The sequence below is a fragment of the Balaenoptera musculus genome, chromosome 17 (genome assembly GCF_009873245.2).
Source record: "Balaenoptera musculus isolate JJ_BM4_2016_0621 chromosome 17, mBalMus1.pri.v3, whole genome shotgun sequence".
NCBI classification, from domain to species: Eukaryota; Metazoa; Chordata; class Mammalia; order Artiodactyla; family Balaenopteridae; genus Balaenoptera; species Balaenoptera musculus.
In genome coordinates, this window is record NC_045801.1 from 8,590,777 (window position 1) to 8,610,725 (window position 19,949).

The 19,949-nt window shown below is 50.0% G+C and overlaps 2 protein-coding genes across 6 annotated transcripts in view; one reads left to right on the top strand and one right to left on the bottom strand.

Moving 5' to 3' along the window:
- Window positions 1-19,949, bottom strand: part of TG (thyroglobulin) — a 247,796-nt gene that overhangs the window by 55,602 nt on the left and 172,245 nt on the right. The gene's annotated exons all lie outside the window — the stretch shown is intronic.
- The window catches only part of SLA (Src like adaptor), an 84,791-nt gene that overhangs the window by 48,192 nt on the left and 16,650 nt on the right, over window positions 1-19,949 (top strand). For 4 of the 5 annotated variants that reach the window (XR_005017100.1, XR_005017101.1, XM_036831004.1 and 1 more), the window contains exons 2-3: window positions 2,498-2,738; window positions 13,797-13,937. Coding sequence is in view for 3 of the 5 variants with exons in the window: in XM_036831004.1 (XP_036686899.1) it covers window positions 13,877-13,937 (61 nt within the window). In the remaining 2 variants the exon portion in view is untranslated. The remainder of the gene's footprint in view (window positions 1-2,497; window positions 2,739-13,796; window positions 13,938-19,949) is intronic. The other variant, XM_036831005.1, reaches the window with a different exon arrangement.

The following is a 19,949-nucleotide window of genomic DNA, read 5'->3' on the forward strand; positions in this document are numbered from 1 at the left end:
CGGCTGACAGCTTCAAGAACATCTCACACACGTTCTGCTTCGGCGGGTCTGACAGGGAGGTAGTGAAACACCAGGGCCAGGGCAATAGCCCCAGGCTACCCAGTCACCCCCTGCACATGGGCAGAGTGGTTCCCGCCACCCGGGCTCCCGCGGCTCCAAATTCTGGGCTTCTCCTTCTGCAGCAGCTTCTCCTGGGTGTGGACTGCTGCCTTTGATGGAGACCCCTCTCTGGTCCCTGTCTGCCTGCTGTCGGCCTCCGCCATCAGACTGGAAGCTTCCTTAAGCCCCACTGTGCCTTTCCCCTACCCTCCAGAGTCTGCATGAGCCTCTAACCCCCTAGCTTGTGCCAAGGCCGGCTCCTTTTCCTCCCGCGGGTCTCAGCCAATGGCACAGAGAGCCCATCCCCCACCCCGGTCCCCTCTATCACACTGGCCATGTCATTTCCTTGTAGAGTCACCGGAATTGACAGTTGCTATAGTTCAGTCCTTATCCCCTGGCTCCCCCGGAGGAGGTAATAAGCTCAGTGAGGGTGGGGCTTTCATGCATGGCTGAACTCCAGCGCCTGGAAAACTTCATTGAATAAATGATTGAATGAGGGGATGAATTCAGTCTAACTCATAATAGATTCTCAGTAAATATTTTTTGAAAAGTTGCCGAAAGCTCATGACTTTTGACTATCAATCTGAACCTTTTTTACTCCTCTGTGTGAATCCTGGGGGGAAAAAAGCTCCACTTCTGCCTCTCCCTGCACACCCGCTCTTCTCCATCCAAGCGAATCACCCATTCAGTCTTTGCACCATCTCCTCTGCACCTTCCCAGGGTGCCCTGTGCAGAGCAGGGGCTTTTACGATTCCTTGTCTAAGGAATCACCTCTCTAGTACAGAGTTCCTGCTAAACCTAGAAGCAGCCCTGGTGTTTTTAATTCATCTTCGAGAACAACACTGAGAGAGGTTTCTAGATGACTGTCCCCGCTGGCCGTGTTGGCCCTGCCGGGTTGGGGCCGTGACAGCAGCCCAAGACACTGGCCTTGGCTCTGCTTGGGGACCAGCTGTGTGATTCTGGGCAAGTCCCTGGATGCTCTGTCTTCTCTGTGAAGCACGGGATGGGCCAGGGCTCTCAGAGGGAACTCATCCGGCGTTCCCAGCTCACGCAGGCAACTCCGGGCGGGCCGCCTGGAGTCGGCATCCCGGCAGCTTCCATCTCTGCCACCAACAAGCCCTTGTGCCCCATGTGCCTGGGCTTTCCTGCTTGAGATTCACATGCTATGAACAGGGAGCTGTATACTATCATTTAAAAATCATTAGACCCATCAAAAAGTTGAAATAGTACAGTGCACCTATGCCTTTCACCTAGATTGACAAAGTATGACATTTTGCCACATTTGCTTTCTCATTTCTCATTTCTCAAATACATTTCTCATTCTCTTTCTCTTTATATGTGTGTGTGTTTTCTTTTTTTTTTTAATGAACCATTTGAAAGTTAAAGACACCATGCCTCTTGACCTCTAAATACATCGGCACGTATTTCCTCAGAACTAACACTTTCTTCACATAACTGTAATGTCATTCTCACACCCAGGACAATTACCATCGACACAAGTGACCTAACGTGCCGTATATATTTGAATATCCCCCACCTCCATCCCAATGTTTTTCTAGTCCTTCCCCCTCGATCCAGGATCCAGTCAAGCATCACACATTCAGTTACCCTGTTTTCTTAGTCAACTGGAAGCAGAAACCTGGAGAAGCTGATTATTTTTCAGAACCTTTCTAGTTTCTTCTGGTGTAGCACAGCCAAGAGGTGGTGTGCCTCCCCAGGAAGGCTGGTGGGTTGCTCCTTTCTGTAAAGGGTCTTTGATGCCCACTATTTCAAGCCTCTGCCAATTAATAACTCATCTATAGGGCTTCCCTGGTGGCACAGTGGTTGAGAATCTGCCTGCCAATGCAGGGGACACGGGTTCGAGTCCTGGTCTGGGAAGATCCCACATGCCGCGGAGCGACTAGGCCCGTGAGCCACAACTACTGAGCCTGCGTGTCTGGAGCCTGTGCTCCGCAACAAGAGAGGCCGCGATAGTGAGAGGCCCGTGCACCGCGATGAAGAGTGGCCCCCACTTACCACAACTAGAGAAAGCCCTTGCACAGAAACGAAGATCCAACACAGCCATAAATAAATTAAAAAAACAAAACAAATAAACAAACAAAAAACTCATCTACAGCGGAGCCAGGGCCAGAAGCTCTGCTCCAGGGTCCACTGGGCAGTGACATCAATAAACTGAGAAAAGAGAAGCTGCAGCTCTGAACTGCAGCCTCCTTGGACCCAGTGAGCTTTGGGGACTGTGAGAGCAGCCTCTTGGCCTCCTCTGCCTTTTAATTAGAGACACAAAGTTCCAGTGTCTGAAAGCCAAGCATGGCCCAGACATTTAGAATCAAGCTGCCTATATCCCCAAGTGCTTTGTAAAAGAACAAGAACAATGCTGCTATCTGCCCCGTCCTTACAGAGAGAAGTCTGCTCGGTGCCGTTGCTGAAAACAGGAACCTGCCTTCTGCAAGCCTTTCTTGTTTCTAGCAGAGGAAGTTGCAACTGGTTTAGCAACTGCGCTTCTTGACAGCATGGGTTCCTCAGCACCCGCGCGAGGCTCACTCTGCCGCAGAAGCGGCCGCTGATGGAGAGGTGGTGACGGTGCTCCTGGCAGCCCTTCTTCAGCTACTCCCAGGGGAGACCATGCCCAGCTGTTGAAGGTATCTGGGGGCGCATGGGGGGGGGCTGGGGTGGAGGAGGCTTCAGGACCCCAGAGACACACAGCTGGTAGCAGGTGGACTTTCTGGAGACAGATGTGCTCTGGGAGGACAGGCAGGACCTGGTCTCAAGTGAGGCTCAGCACCTAACACGGTGGCTGGCGTGTCGTGGCTGCTCGGTGATGGGGAACCGTGTGGCAGGAAGGGCTGGGAGAGCTGGGACGGGCACGCTCCTGCCAGAGAAGATTTTCCAGCCACAGAACATCCTAGCACATAGCAGGCTTCTTACCGAGGACACTCCTGCTCGCTATTAGACTTTTTAGCAGTGTGACCCTGGGCGAGACATTTAAACCTCTCCAGGCCTTCATTCTCTCCTCTGTGAAGTGGGAATAATGGTACCCAACTCACACAGGTATCGAGCAGATTAAATGAGCTGACATATGCAAAGTGTCCAAGCCAGTTTCAGACACATAGTAGGTGCTCAATAAATGCTATCAGTGTGGAGTCATGACGTCTAAAGGTACATGGAGCCCAGGCAGGCGGACATCACAATAGTGCTTCTAGGAGTTTGGGAGTGTGGATCTTCTGTGGGAAGATGCCAACGAGAACGGATGATAATAAGCAACAAGAATCCAAGCAGGTGGGCTGTGTACAGGGCAGGAGTAGGAGTAAAGGAAAGGCAAACATGCGAGGCATATAAAATCTGAAAACAAAATGTGAGGATTAGAAGAGATTTGGGAGAACTAGAATCCCCTAAGGAATGTGGCACACTCCACATCTTTTTAGGTTCTTAGAGGTCCAGAGAGCCTGGCGTCAGGGAAATGACCTGGGTTTTGGCCTCATACTGTCCTGAATCGGGGTTATGCACGCAGAGTGAAGGGAAGGAGTCTGCCAAGCTGAGTGGCAGGGGAGGGGTGTTGCATGAAAGGTTCTTCTCCTGCACTCCTCAGCACAATCCTGTAAGATTACGATGATTATTTGCTTTTGACAAATGAGAAAATGAGGCTCAGAGAGGTTATGAATCTTGGTGATTCATCCAAGTCACACAGCTGGTGAGAGCCTCTGAGGGCTCCAAGGGCTGAGGTGGGGGAGGAGGAGCCTTACCTCAGTGAGAGCAGGTGTGGGAAGGACGGAAGTGTGTCTTTAAAGCAGTGCTCCTGTCTTAGGAGAAATAACACCCCATAGCTGCAAATCGTCTTTCTGTAGTGTGCTATGAGGTGCTATAAATTGGGGCTGTGGTCCTTTTAAAACTGGGGAGGTAAGGCCAAATCGAAGTTCTGGCAAAATCTGGTGCAATCTATAGTCTCCAGTTGGAAAAATGCTATTCAAGAGTGCTTAACATGCTCTGACAAATATAATAGTAATAATATTAAAAACCGATTGCAAGGCAGAAATAGAGACACAGATGTAGAGAATAAATGTATGGACACCAAGGGGGCAAAGCGGGGTGGGGGTGGTGGTGTGATGAGCTGGGAGATTGGGATTGACATGTATACACTGATGTGTATAAAATAGATAACTAAGGAGAACCTGCTGTATAAAAAATAAATTAAATTCAAGAAAAATAGTAATTAAAAAAAACAAACGATGGAACAGACAGACTGAAAGCTATTTAGACTCCTGCGTCTTAAACAGATCTAGAATCAGGGAAGTAAGACCAGGGAAACCCATTGTTTTAATCAGCTACACTGGGCCAACATTCTGGGTCAGCCGCCAGTGAACTGAGTGACTCTGGGCAAGTTACTTTGCTTCTCTGAGGGTTAGTTTTTTCCTCGTAAAAAGAAGACCAGCTTCCATGTGTGTTAGTAAGAAGTTTAAATTATATACAGTATGTAGGAGATGTTAAATACTAAATAGCAGCTATTAATATCATTCGTAATCCAGAAAATTAAAGTACCCCAAGTTACTTGTATATCCCTAGGCAGTAAACAGTAGCAGACTGTGTTAAATATGATGGGTCAAACTGCACAGCTGACGACCTGGACATTCCTTCTTGATTTTTCTGAATGCTTATTTCTAAGTGTTCCTCCATCTCATATAAGTGAAACAGACACGGGTAGGTTTGTATTGCACTGACATCATTTTCCTATTACAGAAAAAATTTCCCCACGCTGAGCTTCGATGTATTTCCAAGGGGACTGGATCTTTCTTAAAGACTTAGAAATGATTCATTTCAGTAAACCCCAATCAGCTTCCTGCATTAATAGATGCTGCTGGGTTTTAATTTTTCATTTGACATTCAGCAAGAATTTATTTCCCCCAGCTCTGAGAGAAGCTGGAGCTTAAAATTCTCATTAAAATTTTCCAGCATGTGAGGCTAGAGCATTTGGTTCTTGTCAGCCAACCTGAGGGCCCTGTAAGCACATTTATCCATCCATCTGTCCACCCGTCCATCCATCTATCCTTCCCTTAATGAATATGCATTGAGGTTGTACTGTGTGACTGACTTCCTCCCTCTCTTTCCTCCCCAAGAGTTCCAAAGGAAATAAGTACACTGGGTCCGAACCACTTCCTCCTATCTGAGAACCACGGAGGGAGGGGTCTCATTTCATTACGGTAACTTGAGCTACAGACAGAAACTGTGTGGCCTCAACGTGGCTCACTTTTGTTGTCAAACAGCTTTGCAAAGTCACACTTCCCTCCCTGGCACCATCCAGGCAGCTGGGACCATGGCCGGGGCGGGGGGTGGCTCAGGGTTGAGGAGCGGGGAGGGAAGGTGGGGAGACTCAAGGAGCTTCAGAAGAAAGTGGGAATTGTCCCCCCGATCGCGCTCAGGGGGAAAGGACCACCTTGAGAGGGTCAGGCTGCCGCTGAAAGCACAGCCCCACCTGCCTGCACTCGGCTGAGTACTTTGTAGGTGGTAATTTTATCCACTCGACTGAATTCAGTGAGCGCTCACTATGTGCCAGGCACCTGCTAGGTAATGATTTTTCATTGAGCAATATAATAGACATGGGATCGTGTTCTCAGGGAGTTTATAACCTGGGGTTGTGAAAGAAACAAATACATAATGACGAACTGTGGCGTGAGCCACGAAGGGGACAGAGCCCAGGACAGACAGCAGAGGGGAACCAGTTGTCACTGAAGTCTTTAAATTTAGTTCTCGTGTTAACCCTGGCAGGCGGCCGCGCTCCTTCTCAAAGTACAGATGTGCCATCTCCCCCTACTCTTCCAGACCTCCACACCCTCCAAGTCACATGGACAATCAGCTAAAAAATTACATCCTCTGAACAGAACTTCCAAGCACCCAGAGTGTCAGGACCCACTTCCCAATATGCTACTTTATCATGCCTATTGGTCCATCTACTGAATACCTATGATGTACTTGACCCTCTAGCACACAAGTGCCGTGATCTTGTCATAAAAAGGGGTCGATTCAGCTTTATGTAACCCTCCATCCATTTCCTTATGCCTCAGAGCAGAATACTTAAGAGCTGGGCTCTGGAGCCAGACGCCTGGGTTCAAACCCTGCCTTCTCTTTTACCAGCTTGGTGATAAACTCGGACAAGTGACGTAAACTCTCTGGCCTCGGTTTCCTCAGTCATACAAGAGGCATAATGACAGTGGTGTGTCTCTCCCAGGCACAGTGTCTCCTCAGTTTTCATCTATTCCTTTTATTTCCTTATGGAACATCTACTGTGTTCCAGCTCTGAGTGAAAACAGACTTCTGTCTTCACGGCACTTACAGTCATTCATCAAACAATCACAGAAATGAGTGTCAGAATCATAATCCACTTCAGGGGCAACGCAGGTGAACCCGAAGAGATAAGGATGGAATGGTGAGCTGAAAAAGAGTAGCTCGGGGGTCCTCACCCCGGGCACCTGTGTGTTTTGACAAGTGATTTACGTGGGGCTCAGCACATGCAAATGCCATTAGGAGGCAAGATATCAATTTCCATCTCACTCCATAAGCTTATGAGCCTCGCCGGTGGTTCGTGTGTGTGACCAAAAAGCAAAACTAAGTCTTGCTGGGAAAGGCGATGTAATACAGGAATCACTAACTTCACGATCCCTGGGCCCACGTGTCCAGATGCCCTCCTCTTTCTAAGGAGTCCTGCATTTCCCAAGCATCCAGATTTGAAATGAAAAGAAAAGCCTATTTCATATTCACTGTTGTCCTATTCTGTCCAGTTGTGTATCTGTGTGATCTAACATCAAAATAATTGTCTTTACGACTGTTTTCTCATTGCCAAGGATTATGATGTCAGCTTATAGGTTATGAGGGTATCCAGGACCTGGCCTGGGGCCTGAACCTCATTTGTAACATTTTTTGTCAGATGTGTTCTGTGTCCAACAGGCTCACAGACTGGAGGTACCATATCCCACCAGCCCTGGGTATTGGCTGCGGCGGGGAGGCTCTGAGTATGAAAAGCTGATCTAGAAAACAAAGAAATGGGGAAATTTGAAATTTTGCTTTCAATGACACATTAAAGCCATGTCAGGAATGACTGTATTGCCCACCTCTCCATGCTGGACACTGCTTCACATGCATCCCGTAGGTTTGGGGAGAAGGCACTTGCTTGTAGCTCAGTTACTGTCAGCAGAGAATTGAGCCACAGAGACCCCCGCCCCTGCCCCGCAACATGCTCGTTTTGTAACACCTACTCTCTAATCCTTACTCATGAAAAATCGAGCAAGGCAGATATGGCTACGCTTGTTTTTTAAATAAAAACAAAAAACAGTGGAAAGAAGTTTAGTGACTTCCTAAGAGGTGAAACTGAGATCTGCCCCAGCACCAAGAGGTCCCAAATCTGGCTTCTTCCTATGACATCCTAAAATGACCATAAAATGTTTTCTAGGATGCATCCACCCTGGTCTTAGGGTAAAGCCAAGCCTCCCATTTATCCTGAGGGTATATGAGATCCCCTTCCGGACACCCAAGGGGGGAAGGGGCCAGAACACGGGCTCGTGGACATGTGGGTCAGCGCTGGCAAATGGGCAATGGCTCTCTGTGGTGGACAGAGTGCTGGACAGGGGGTCATAGCACTTATCCAAACTTACTGAGAGACCCAGAGCAGATGGCTTGCCCTCTCTGAGCCTTTTCTTTGTAATGTGAGGGCACTGAACTGCTCTGTTTCAATTGGTGCTTTATGATATCCTAGGATCAGGGAGTCCTATCAGGAGAAATAAAGGGTCAAGAGTGCTGAGCCCCCAGCCCCCAACCGGCAGCTTGCTTTTATCTATTTTTCATATTGAGCTTCTGGGGCAACTTTGTTAAAACAGGTTTCAACCAGCAGACTGTATCGCAGCCTCCTTCTCCGTGGAGCGGCAGGAGAAGAAGGTGGGCCCGGGGGGCAGGGAGGACAGGCCTGTGGCTGCACCTGCCCGGAGAGGAGAGCAGGGAACGATGTGGGTCACAGGGGTGGTGCACCTGCCGAGCGAGGTCAGGATGTGGTGGGGTGCCCCCCGGAAATCCTGCGAGATCCTTGGCAGGGGAGCCAACCGATGCTAAGGCCCTGTCCCAGCTCTTATTGCCCCTGGTGCAGAGTGGCAGACCACCGGCAGCCCTGAGCAAGTCCCAGGGCAGTTGGGCGGATACCCGGTACCACTCACGGGGCACGGGGCAGGGGGTGGGGGCATGGTAGATGAGGCAAAAGGGCTGTGAGCCATTGTCTGGCCCAACTCTTTCCCCATCATATTTGAGAACCTGAGGCCCAAGGAGGGGAAGGACTGCTCAAGCTTGCATGGTGACTTAGCTGGCCACCCAGTACCCCCAAGGGATCCAGTGTGGGTGAATCTGTAGCTATCCCATCTTACCAAACTTATCTCTGCTTAAATATGACCTTAATTTAATCCTCAAAATAACCCTTCAGGACATGTATTAATACCTCAAATGTCTGCATTTGGAAATCGAGGCTCAGAGAAGTGCAGTAACTTGCCAAAGGACACACAGCCAGTAGGCCAGGGAGCTGGAATCTGAACTCAGGCTTGCCTGCTTTGAAAACCCTCTTTGCAAGGCACCCTCATTCTTCTCTAGTTCTGCTTCTGATTATAAAAGCAAATCAGGCACATGGGAGAAAAATTGGGACATTTTAGAAAGGAGTAAAGAAGAAATCGAGAAATTCACCTATAAAATCACTACTCAGAGAGAGCCCTTGGAAACACCTCGGCAATAATTGCCTTTAATATTATTCTACATATATGCATATGCATGTTAAAGTTTTATAAAATTGAGATAGTCTGAGCATGACTAGTTTTGTTTGTTTTGGGTTCTTTTTTCCCCCCATAGCATTAATAGTTCTTTAAAGCAATGCTTTGAAAGGCTGGAAAACATTCCACACGATTCACTCCTGCCCTTCTGACCATGCCAGGCCACCTAACAGTGGCCATGACAGCTGAACCTGAGCAGGCCTTAACTGGCTTCTCTCTCCGGTCCCTCCTGCCCCGCCACCCTTCCCAGCCAGATCCCCAGCCCTGGGCCACCTGACATCCAAGAGACCCCTCTGGACCTCTGCGTCCCCTGGACTAAAGTTTCACCCCAAAGTTTATGGTCCCCTAAGCTTGCTTTGGTGACCTTTCAAAATCACTTTCCACTGAGTTCTTGGACTGGACCAGAGGGCAGAGAAGCAGGACAGCATTTCATGGTGGTTGAGAGCAGGGGCTTTGGAGTCAGGCAGAGCTGGTTTAAAACCTATTTGTCCTCTTACTGATCGTACAACCTTGGACACGTTACTTAATTTATGTCGCCTATAGAGCAGGGCTGCTATGAGCCACCCAGGGGACGAAGGCTGTAAAATGCCAAGCCAGGTGCCTGGCAGAGGAAGGGCTGACCACCTAAGGTGGTGGCAGTGGCTCTGACATGACTGCTGCTGTGGGGGGGTTGGATGTGACGGGTGATGAGGGTCCCCACTCGGGCCATCTGCTCCCTTACTTTAGAAGCAGGTCACGTGGGTGGGCTTCCCACTGTCACACTCTGTGGAAGAAATACCTAGGGCCAAAGGGAGGGTTCCATCCCTAAGTAGGTGTTCACATTCCGACTGTCGCCAAGGTTTCCCAACTGTCCCAGACCTGCCTTCCCTTGGTTGGGGCTCCTCGAGCTGTCGCCCCCTTGTCATACGATGAAGGGGTTCAGGTTACTTCCTTTCCCACAGCGAGGCCTGGCTTTTAGAAGCACAAAGTGGGCAAGATGCACAGAGCTGTCCTGGGAGTGGAAGGCTCTGAGAAGTCTGAGCCCCTGTGTCCACACGATAACGCAGAGCACGCGACAAGAGGATCCCTGATCTGGTCAAACAGAAACCAGCTGGAGACGGCACAGCCCACATTCCTGTGACCTCTCCACGCCAGGTGTCCGCTCAAAGGGTGGCCAGCCATTTGCTGAACAGAGTCCCTCGGGGACCTGGCTTCCAGTGGAGACGGCAGCATGGCCCTGGGAAAAGGACGTGGGCTCTGAGGCCGGGAGGGGAAGGTAGGCCCCTGCATCCCTGGTCTCCGGGGCTCCAGCCCCAGGTGTGTGGGCAGGGGAGCTAACAGGCTGACCCCTACACAGAGAAGGTGAGCTGGGAAACTCTGCCTCCTGGGATGCTGGGAAGATAAAAGGCAGTGGCATCTGCTACTTGCCCACCAGGAGGTGGGCATACAGCACACCTGAACTGCCTTGCCTGGATCCTGAGGGATGTAAAGACAAGGCTTGGATTCTGTCTAATGGGACTTCATAAGAAAGTGACAGTGGGTCTTTTCTCTTAGTAATAATTTTCAAAAGGTCACTGAGTCTTGATTGCTAGAATTGAAAGGGATTCAGTGGCTCTCTCTTTGGAGATCACCTTTTCCACTCATCTCATTTTTAAGAAGAGTAAACTGGGGCCCAAGGTCATGCAGAGAAACAGAAGCGTTGATCCAAAGACTGGGGGAAAAAGAAGAGGCAAAGGCCAGTCTCAATCCTCTGACATCACAAAGAAAAGGGAGAAGGAAAGCAAGACTGTTCAGAGCCAATGTTAATTAACTCATTTCTCCTTGGCTCTCTCCTTATTGTTTCTAGAAGCAATTGTCTCTCATAGCCTCTCTCCCACCTCCAGCCACTGCATAAAACTGTCACAGATTAAATCAGATTGTTCAGCCATTTCATTAGGCAGACCCCAGCTCTCAGTCTCTGGAGGCACTTTTGCTCTTCTCAAATGAAAGCCTCTTTCAGATGAGTTCACTCCTACTTGGAGTCGATAGGAAGCCAGTGAGCAGACCCCTGAGGGGCAGCTGGACTGATGAGCTTTTCTGAAAAGCGCGGGCAGGATACGGTGCTTGCAGCCCAGCCCAGCCCAGCCCCTGCTCACAGCTTGCGCCCACCTGCCAGACAGAAACAGGGAGAGGACCAAGAACCCGGGCTCCCGGCCTCCACTCCACTTTCTCATCTCGAGACCGTGGGTATGTTTCTTTCCTCGGATGGACCTCAGTTTTCCCGTCTGTAAAATGCAACTTTCAAGTCTTTTGTTTTGTTTTGTTTTTCTGTATTGGATTCCCTGAACTCCTCCAAATAGCACACAAATGCCTGAGAAGAATTATAAAGTTGTTGGACAGAGAGGTGAAGTTAGAATTCACTTGGATAGATAACAAAGTCTCTCCCCACGACTTTTCTGGAGTTGCTGATGTAGAGATGAGTGCTGGACGTGATGGCTAGAGGCTGTCGCTTGGAAGTGGCTCGGGGAGAAGATGGAGTAGGAGGGCGGCTAAGACACGCTGCAGAGAAGGGGCCTGGGATGCCTGCAGGGGTGGGAGTTCACCTGCCTACTGGTGCTCTCTGGTGGGGTGGGGGTGGGGGGGGGGGGGGGGCCCAAGCCCTGGGGGCTAGCCGATCGTGGGGGCCAAGCATCAGGCTGCAGGGAGCAGAGTGGCATTGTTCGAGGAGTCAAGTGACGGGGGTGTGAGGGCCCTTGGGAGAGTGAGGGGCGAGGCCAGCACACATTTCAGAGTCATCTCCGCATGGCAGGCCTGCCAGGGCCTCTCCTCCACCTGTCCCGAGAGCTTTCTCTAGAGGCCTGAAGGCCTTGGTGATAACAGAGAGGGAGGCTGAGGGACTGGGGAGACTGTGGGCTCTAGAAAGGCACCGGGAGCGGGACGGAGGCAGCAGGTGCCTCTCGAACACCTGTGCATCCCACGTGGGGCGCGGGCTCCCCAGAGTCAGTCTGCTTGCTTCGCTCCTTCCCTGGACCAACCTCAGGTGGGGCCCCAGAGGCGGTGGCCTTCCCTGTCCTCCGGGTGGGACCCCGTGGGCCGCCTTCCTCCGGGCACTGGCTCAGGGCGTGGTTTCCCCAGCACTTTTTTGGAGCACATTTCTGGGAGTGCCTACACCAGACCAGGGACCGGCCAGGGACAAAGAAAAGTCGTCCTTGCCCCCTGGAGCCAGGGTGATGCTGTTAAAACATGCCCCGCCTGCAGGAAGGGCCCTGCCAGGGACAAAGCATGCCCTTGGCTATATTTGGGGAGGGGGGAGGCGAGGTAGAGGAAGAAGGGCCCTGGCCTTGCATCAGGAGGGGCCTTACCCTTAAACTATCCCCATTGTGTCCAGTCACAAAGACCAACAGGATCAGAAGACAGGACTCCTCATTTGAGCATGTGGCCCATTCCAGCCACATGTTCTGCAGTGCATTATGAGTTTACAGTTTTTGCAAGTCTTGCCATTATCTTGGGAACAGCACAATGATACTACAGTTTCTTAGCTTGAGTTGTAAGTGATCAACTGTCCATGTAAGTAGTTAAAATAGATTAACTTTCAAAGAACACTCATTCTGGTTTTCCTTGTTTCATAATATACCAGGTATCCCCGCCCCCCAGTTAGGAAGTGGTGCAGACCTCCCTCAGCCTCTGAAAGGCCTTGCTCTGAGAGTACCCATCTTTCCAGTATCTGAAACTGTAATGCATAAAGGAAGGATGTAAGGCCAGGCTGGGGGTTGGACTAGCTGACTTTGGGACCCTTTCAAACCCATAAGGCATTGATCTTAAACTGGAGGCAAAGAACGGGGTGGAATGCAAGTTTCCCAGTGGGCCGGACACCGGCTGGGGGAATTCTGCCCCACCAACTGTCTTTGTCCCCAGGAGACAGGAATAGTTCTGTCTAAGGATGTGGCCTTCTTCTCTGTGCCTCAAGCAGCCTGGGAGGACACGTCTATGCTGGAGTCATTTAAGTCCCTTTCCAAAATACTTGTACGAAGACCCAGAATTCAAGCTTTTCTCACTATGGACTATCAGAAAACACACAGTAAATGGCAATAAACTACGAGGATTTTATGCCAGGTCATGTTCTATGTGTTTCACAGGCTTTATCTATTAATGTTGCAGCCACAACCCAATGTTGTTTTATTATTATTCCCTGAAACAGTCAGGAAAGGGTCGAGAACTTGCCCGAGGTCACCTAGCTTGCACGTGCAGAGCCAGAATTTGAACATTATGGAACAAACCGGAGACTTAGCATCAGCCATTCAAATCCCAGCTCTCCGGTTACATGCTGTGTGACCTTGGGCAAAATCCTTACCTTCTCTGAGACTCAGTTTTCCTTTCTGCAAAATGGGGTTAGGGATGCAGAGATTCTATGATAATCAAAAGTAACAGCAGGTGTCAAAGTGCTGTAGCAGCACGGGGAGCAGGCGGCCAACAAACTGTATTGTCAGGGTTTTTCACTTGTCACCGTTGCTTAGAGCATGTTGAGAAACTCCAACAGAAGAGAGAAAGTGGAAACAGAAAGTACCCTCTTCTCACCCCCTTTTGGTTGTGGAGCCACATAACTCCTGAGTTTTAAGAGCTCCGAATGCCAGGACCCTGGGAGTTGAGGGTCAGGGCTCAGGAGAGCCGGGGCGGGGGGATCTGAAAGGCGCTCAGTCTCTCACACAAACACTGCCGGCTGCTTGCTGTCAGCCGTGCGGAGGAATAGAAGCTTTCTCCACCGACAGCACTTGCTAGCAACTTCCCTCTCTGTGGTTTTTCTCTGTCATTCCCTTGATAAAAGAAGTAGAGCTGCACAAATGTAACCAACTTTCACGAATCTCATCTTCACATAAAAACACCCGCCTTTCAAGAAGTGAGCTGCCTGAAAAAATGATGCAGGATGTACTCTAAACTGGGTCATTCTCCACCCAGAGGGCTCGTGGCTCACTCTCCGTGTGGATCCCCTGAGCCGTTGGCTTCGAGTGGCTTCGACAGCCCGGGGAGAGAGAGAAATGGGAAACAGCATGCGATCTACCCCGGCGCCTCCCGAGAGGCCTCCGCCTAGCCCAGAGGGTAAGTCTGGCTTCTTTGGCGAAGATGGGGCAATGCGGGTGCTGAGAGCTGTTAAAACAGGGCAGTGGGTACGTTGGGCTTCCTTATACTTGTCTCTCTCGCTTGGCTTGTGTTAACATGTTTGTAATTAAATGTTAAAAAAAGATCCACAATGGTGCCCTGGAAGGATGCTGAATCGCTGGCACTTTGCGATGGACCTTCGAAGCAGCTGGTTCGATCCTTTTATTTTTTATTTTTTAAAATAAATTTATTTGTTTATTTTTGGCTGCATTGGGTCCTCGTTGCTGTGCGCGGGCTTCTCATTGTTGTGGCCTCTCCTGTTGCGGAGCACGGGCCCCAGGCGCACGGGCCTCAGCAGCTGTGGCTCACAGGCTCCAGAGCACAGGCTCGGCAGCCGTGGTGCACGGGCCCAGCTGCTCCGCGGCATGTGGGATCCTCCCGGACAAGGGATCGAACCCGCGTCCCCCGTGTTGGCAGGCAGATTCTCAACCACTGTGCTACCAGGGAAGCCCCGATCCTTTTATTTTATAGGTGGTGAAACTGAGGCCCACAAAGCAAATGTAATTTGTATATTAGCTATTGGTAGAGTGAGATTTCCAACCCAGGCGGGTCTGGTTCTGAAACCTAGGCTCTTTCGTACCATAGCCTGCCAGCTGTGATATAATATTATGATGGGTATATAATACTATCATGAGTATATGATACTATCATGGTTATATAATATAATATTATCATGGGTATATAATGTTATCAGAGCTCTGCTGGAGTGTTTTCAGTGTAACTTTACGAAGCTAGCCACTAGCCCTAGGAAATCTTCCTGAAAATAAAGGAATCCTTGTGTCCATTGGTAGGATCACAGGGGACAGGCGTTCTAGGGGGAGGGCACAATGTGATGGGTTAATTGAGGATGACAAGAATCAGCTTTTCCCAGAGATGCCAGGCTGAGCCAGACCCCCGAAGCTACAGAGTCTCGTTCAGGGATGGCCCGAGGGCTGGGAGGGGACAGCCGCAATGATGATTCAGGCGTGTAACATAATGCAAGCATTTATGATATTAGAGATTATAAATTTGAAACTCAAACAATACAAATTAAAAAATAGGAATTTAATTATTAAAATGTCCTTGTAGCTCATATAAGGCTGAGAGCAAAGCCATTGAGCTCCAGGTTCAGGGGTGCTGGTGGCCACCAACACCCCCACCTTTATTTCCTAGCAGCACAGTGTGGGTGCACCTGTGGGTCCTTTAGGAGTTAGGAAGGGGATGGTCAGGAGGGTGGGTGACCCAACAGTGTCCCCAGGGTGAGTCACGGGGGATTTGGGACACTTGGGCCTCCCGCCTTACATCACAGCACTTGGGGCCTGGTCCCTCCCTCTTAACGGGGGTGACCCCACCTGGTTCCACCATATCCCCTGCAGCACTGAACTGGGTCACGTTCACACGCACAGACGCCCAGCATGGTGTGTGCCGAGCACAGCTCCACATGAGCGGAGCAGGGACGGAGCCAGGTGCCGTGACGCTACCTGCCACTCACTCCGTGACTTCTGGGGCCCCTTCAAAAAGGAGCCGCCTTCTCACTTTTTCCAAAGTGGAGACCCCCAACTTATGCACAGTCTCATGACTCCTCAGATGTCCCCAAGTGACCATGCAGAGACCTTCCTGTTCTGTCCCCGGCTCAAGTAAAATGCGGGGCAATTCTAGCAACCCTCCTTTCCAGCTCCTCAATACCCCTCCCCAAACAGAAGTGGGGGAAGACAAGAAGAATGTTCCCGGAGATGGTACCACGTGATTAGGTGGAGCTGCGCCGTGGGCCCCCGAGCGAGCGGGGGAAACTTTTCCCTCCGATGCAAAGCTCAGGGCTGTGTGCAGTTCTCCTGCCGCCATGGGAGAGGCCCTGGGCCCCTTCTCCCACCTCCTCCAAACCAGCTCAAGTCTTAGTCTCCTCCTCTGGTCACGGCCACTTCTAGAGAACCGACACTGCCAGGCCCAGGGCGCCGGCTCCATGGCAGGGGAGGCACCGCCCACGAGCCCATCTTGTGTGGTCGCCCCTCCCACGGGGCTGACAGGGGCGGCATGCTTGAGCAAACCCCATGAAAACACGGGCCTCCGAGGACTTGCCCATTTGCCTTTATTTTTTCAATGCAAATCGGCATGAAATAAGTTTCTCTTTTTCCACCGTGTGGCCGGGAGGTCACCTCTAGAGAGGAGGGAGAGGGGTCTCCCCGACCCTCCGCCCCCTGGTTCGGAGAATTCCCCAGGTCGTACCCAATTTGTGATCCAGGCAACCACATCAAGCGCTGGCGGGTGGTGGCTTTTCCATCCCCCGCCCCTGAAAAGTTTCCTTTGCGATCAGTCCTAACTTGATTTCCTCTTTTCTCTGACACCTAATCGAATAAGGGACAGGTGGTACAGTTGATGCTACATTAATTAGTCTCGATTCAAATGATGTAAAGAATGTGGGTTTTCATGGAACAACCACCTCTCAGGTAACACTCCTGCTTACTCATTTGATTGGTCTCAATTGCCTAGGAGGTCATGTGGGAGTGGATTGCTTTGGGCCAACAAACAATTAGTGCTTCCTCTGACGTTAGCCTGAGTGGTGGGCCTGAGGCCCCAGGCCCCGCATAGGGATCGGCAGGAGGTCAACCTGTGGATTTCTAGACAAACAAGTGCCCTGAGCAGGACTGTGAATGCTTTGTAATATGGGTTTGCCCCTCGGTTTTCTCCTAAACTAAGCTTTCCAGAACATTCCTGATTAGTCTAGTTCCCAGAGACGAACAAACATCACAAAACCCAGAGAGGTAGCAGGGCTTGATGGAAATAGGGCAGGTCTCAAAGTCAAATGACCTTGTTGGGCTTCTTGTATTGTCCCCTGGGAGCTACCTGACCACAGGTAAGTCACACAGCCTCCCACGAGGGAGGCTCTCAAATGGAGATCAGAGCAATCCCTCCCCAGCAGTAATGGCAGCACAAAGCAGCCACCTGATACATGTGGGTAGAAGAACTTTCTTTATTTAACTCCATTTGAGGCTATCTGATTGCACTCGGCTGTGTCTAAATGGCCTTCCCCCCAAAAAAGTTTTAAAGTGATAGAATTGGGGATTCCGTGACTTGTTTCCAAATCATCCCAAATAGCTCATTTTCTCTGCAAATTCTACACATGGTTCAGACTCCTGTTTTGGGCCCGACATAGGCGGTACAAAGTTGAATGAGACCCAGGGAACTCCCGAGGAGTAGGGAAATAGCATATTTCCACCTTAAAAACAGCATTCAGTCACATTGCTGTGACCTTTTCCTCTCCCCGTTCCTTATCTTCTTATTGCCCTGGCCTAAAGTGAGATCTCACTGGCAGAGGTGGTAACACAAACCCAGACGCTGCTCAGACCCCTTTCTATGCAAGGATGGAAATAATGCTAAACTGTGCATTTACATAGCATCAAGGGTGCTGCCAGGGTGGGTGGAAAGAGGGGCGGGTGGGGCTCTGGGGGAGGAAGAGGGGGCAGGGAGCCTCAGAGACAGCAGAATACTTCTCAGCGAGTGGTGCTCAGACCACCTGCCTCGATCCCCTGGGTAATCATCAAAACTGCAGATTCCTGAGCCCCACCCTAGACCTGCTTGTGGGAATCCAGGGGTGGCGGGAGGGAGCAGCACGCCTGATTTCGTACAAGCCCCCGGTGCATCTTAAGCCCCCTAAAACTTGCAGACCACAGAGCTACCCCTACACCAGCACACAAGGAGAGAGAGAGAAAGAGAGAGAGAGAGAGAAGCCAGCTGTCTCCCTAGTGTCTCTCTGTCCTCACTGGTAACATGAGGATAATTCGAGTTACTTGGTGCTTAGATGTGCCAGCCATGATGCCACGTGCTTTAGACACATCGACTCTGGATTCTCACACGGTGCAGGGGGTGATCCCTATTATCATTTCAACTTGGCAGTTGAGGAAACTGAGGGACGAGCAGGGTCACTTGCCCAAGGCCATACGGCTGGGATTTGAAGTCAGTGGCCTGAATCTAGTCCCCCCTCTTCACCCACGCATCACGTTCCTGGAGGGGACGGACTTGCAAGAAGCACACGTGTTTTCTGGAGTGAGAGAGAGCGTGGTCACCAGATTTAATGACACAGACACTCAAGTGCCCTTGTGAGGGACACAGACGGGAACCCGCATCAGATCTTTGACTAGATGCAGGTTTCCCCCCCGGTCTCACTTACCCCACTGCTGGTACATACGATGGCTTTAGGTGCAACATGATCATTCAACTTTTATATTGAATGTACAACGTTCGTACACTTAAAGGATACCATGCAAATTATGATTAGTCCATCAAACCCCCGATTTCACATTGCTTAGAAGGGGACTAAAGGCTTTTTTAAACTGAATTAACATGAAGAGAAACGCTATTAAGTAAGCGGTAGTGTAGGTGGTACTCAGTTGTGACCAGGAGAAGAGCAGGTCATCAAGAACAGAGTCTGCCTCCTTTGCTGATAGGTTACCTGGCTCCGAAACGAGGCCCTCAACTTACTGGTTGTGTGTTCTTGGCAAGAGTCTCCACCTGGCTGTACCATTTGAGAACCTCAGGGTCTGCTCAGTCCCACTCTGTCCCATCTGAGCAATGGAGAAGCCAAGAGATTTCTGGGCCACTGGGTCTCACGTTCCAGCCCTTAACACAGGACCCACAGGTACAAGTGGTTCGTGGTGACCAAGAGATCTCAGTAGACCTTCTATCAGGCCAGTCTGCCTAGCCCTGTCTTATTGTTTCGGTGTGTGTTTGGGGGGTGGGGGGTGTATTTCCAGTAAAAGATACTAAAAGTAAGGTCTGCTTTGACCCCTCCCGAGGCCATGAGTTTGAGCATGACTCAAGGAAATGCAAAAGCAGAAGCTGAACTCACTGGGTTGGTTACTCCTCTCCTGCCAGCGGCACTGAGCTCCTTGTGCCAGCTCTGAAGCCTCCCTTACATCAGCCTTTGTCCCAGCCTGTCAGGGGTCAAGATCAACTGGGAAGAGCCTGATAACTACGTCTCAAAAAGGCCTGAGTGGCTTAGGCACCTGACCATGAGCTTGGAAACCCTCCTGCTCTCCCCCAGACATTTTCCTAACACTCCCCCAAGCCTTGGTTTCTTCACCCTTTAAATAAGAATATATGTTCTGCAGCATTGTATTGGAGCAAAGGAAGTAAAGAATGGCTGCTTTTGCAAGATGGTTATAAATGGGATCTACTAAAAGATTTTCAGCATTTTAAAAGAAATGATTATACTACTCTAAGGAATAATAATGCAAAAAAGGGCCTGTCCTCTTTTGACCAAGTAATATTTGTGGCTAGTAAGTTCTGCCTCAGTCTCCTTCCTTTTTTGGATCCATTTCCTATTTTACACTTTTGTGCAGTGTTCAGTCTGACTCATTTCTGAGTTGAGCTATCACCAATATTTGGTCTCTTGAATTTCATCTTCTGTTCTCAGCAAATGGAGTTTGTTTTTAGAAGATAAGAATATTTTCAAATTTATGGGACTAGAGGCTTTTCAAAATTTAGAACACTACTGGCTGAGACTGGCCTTGGATTACAGCACGATAACCCCACCCGGTGCCATAAACATGACACCAGCTGCCACTGATTGAGGCAGGCTCTATACAGACAGTTCCTCATGAATCCTAACCCAATCAGATGAAGCCCATTTTGATATTTCCCAGTTTTATACATGAAGAAATCAAGCTCAGATTAGTTAAAAATAAATGTTTCTCCAACTTGCAGAACAATTAAGTTGAGGAGGTGGAATTTAAGCCAGGCCTGATTTATTTCAAAGCCGGTTCTCTCTCCTGAAAATTCTCCCTGGATTTCTCTTTTGTCTGCCCTGCACACTATTCTTCATTTAATCTGTTTCCTTATCTTGAGTCTGCAATAATCCCATCTGCTTCCTCTGAGCTCCGCTTCCCTGTATCACTCATATGTCTGACTTAATTCAAATGCTCTGCTCTCCACAAAGCCAGGGGCTCCAGAAGTCCATAATAATGTGTTTGAACTTTA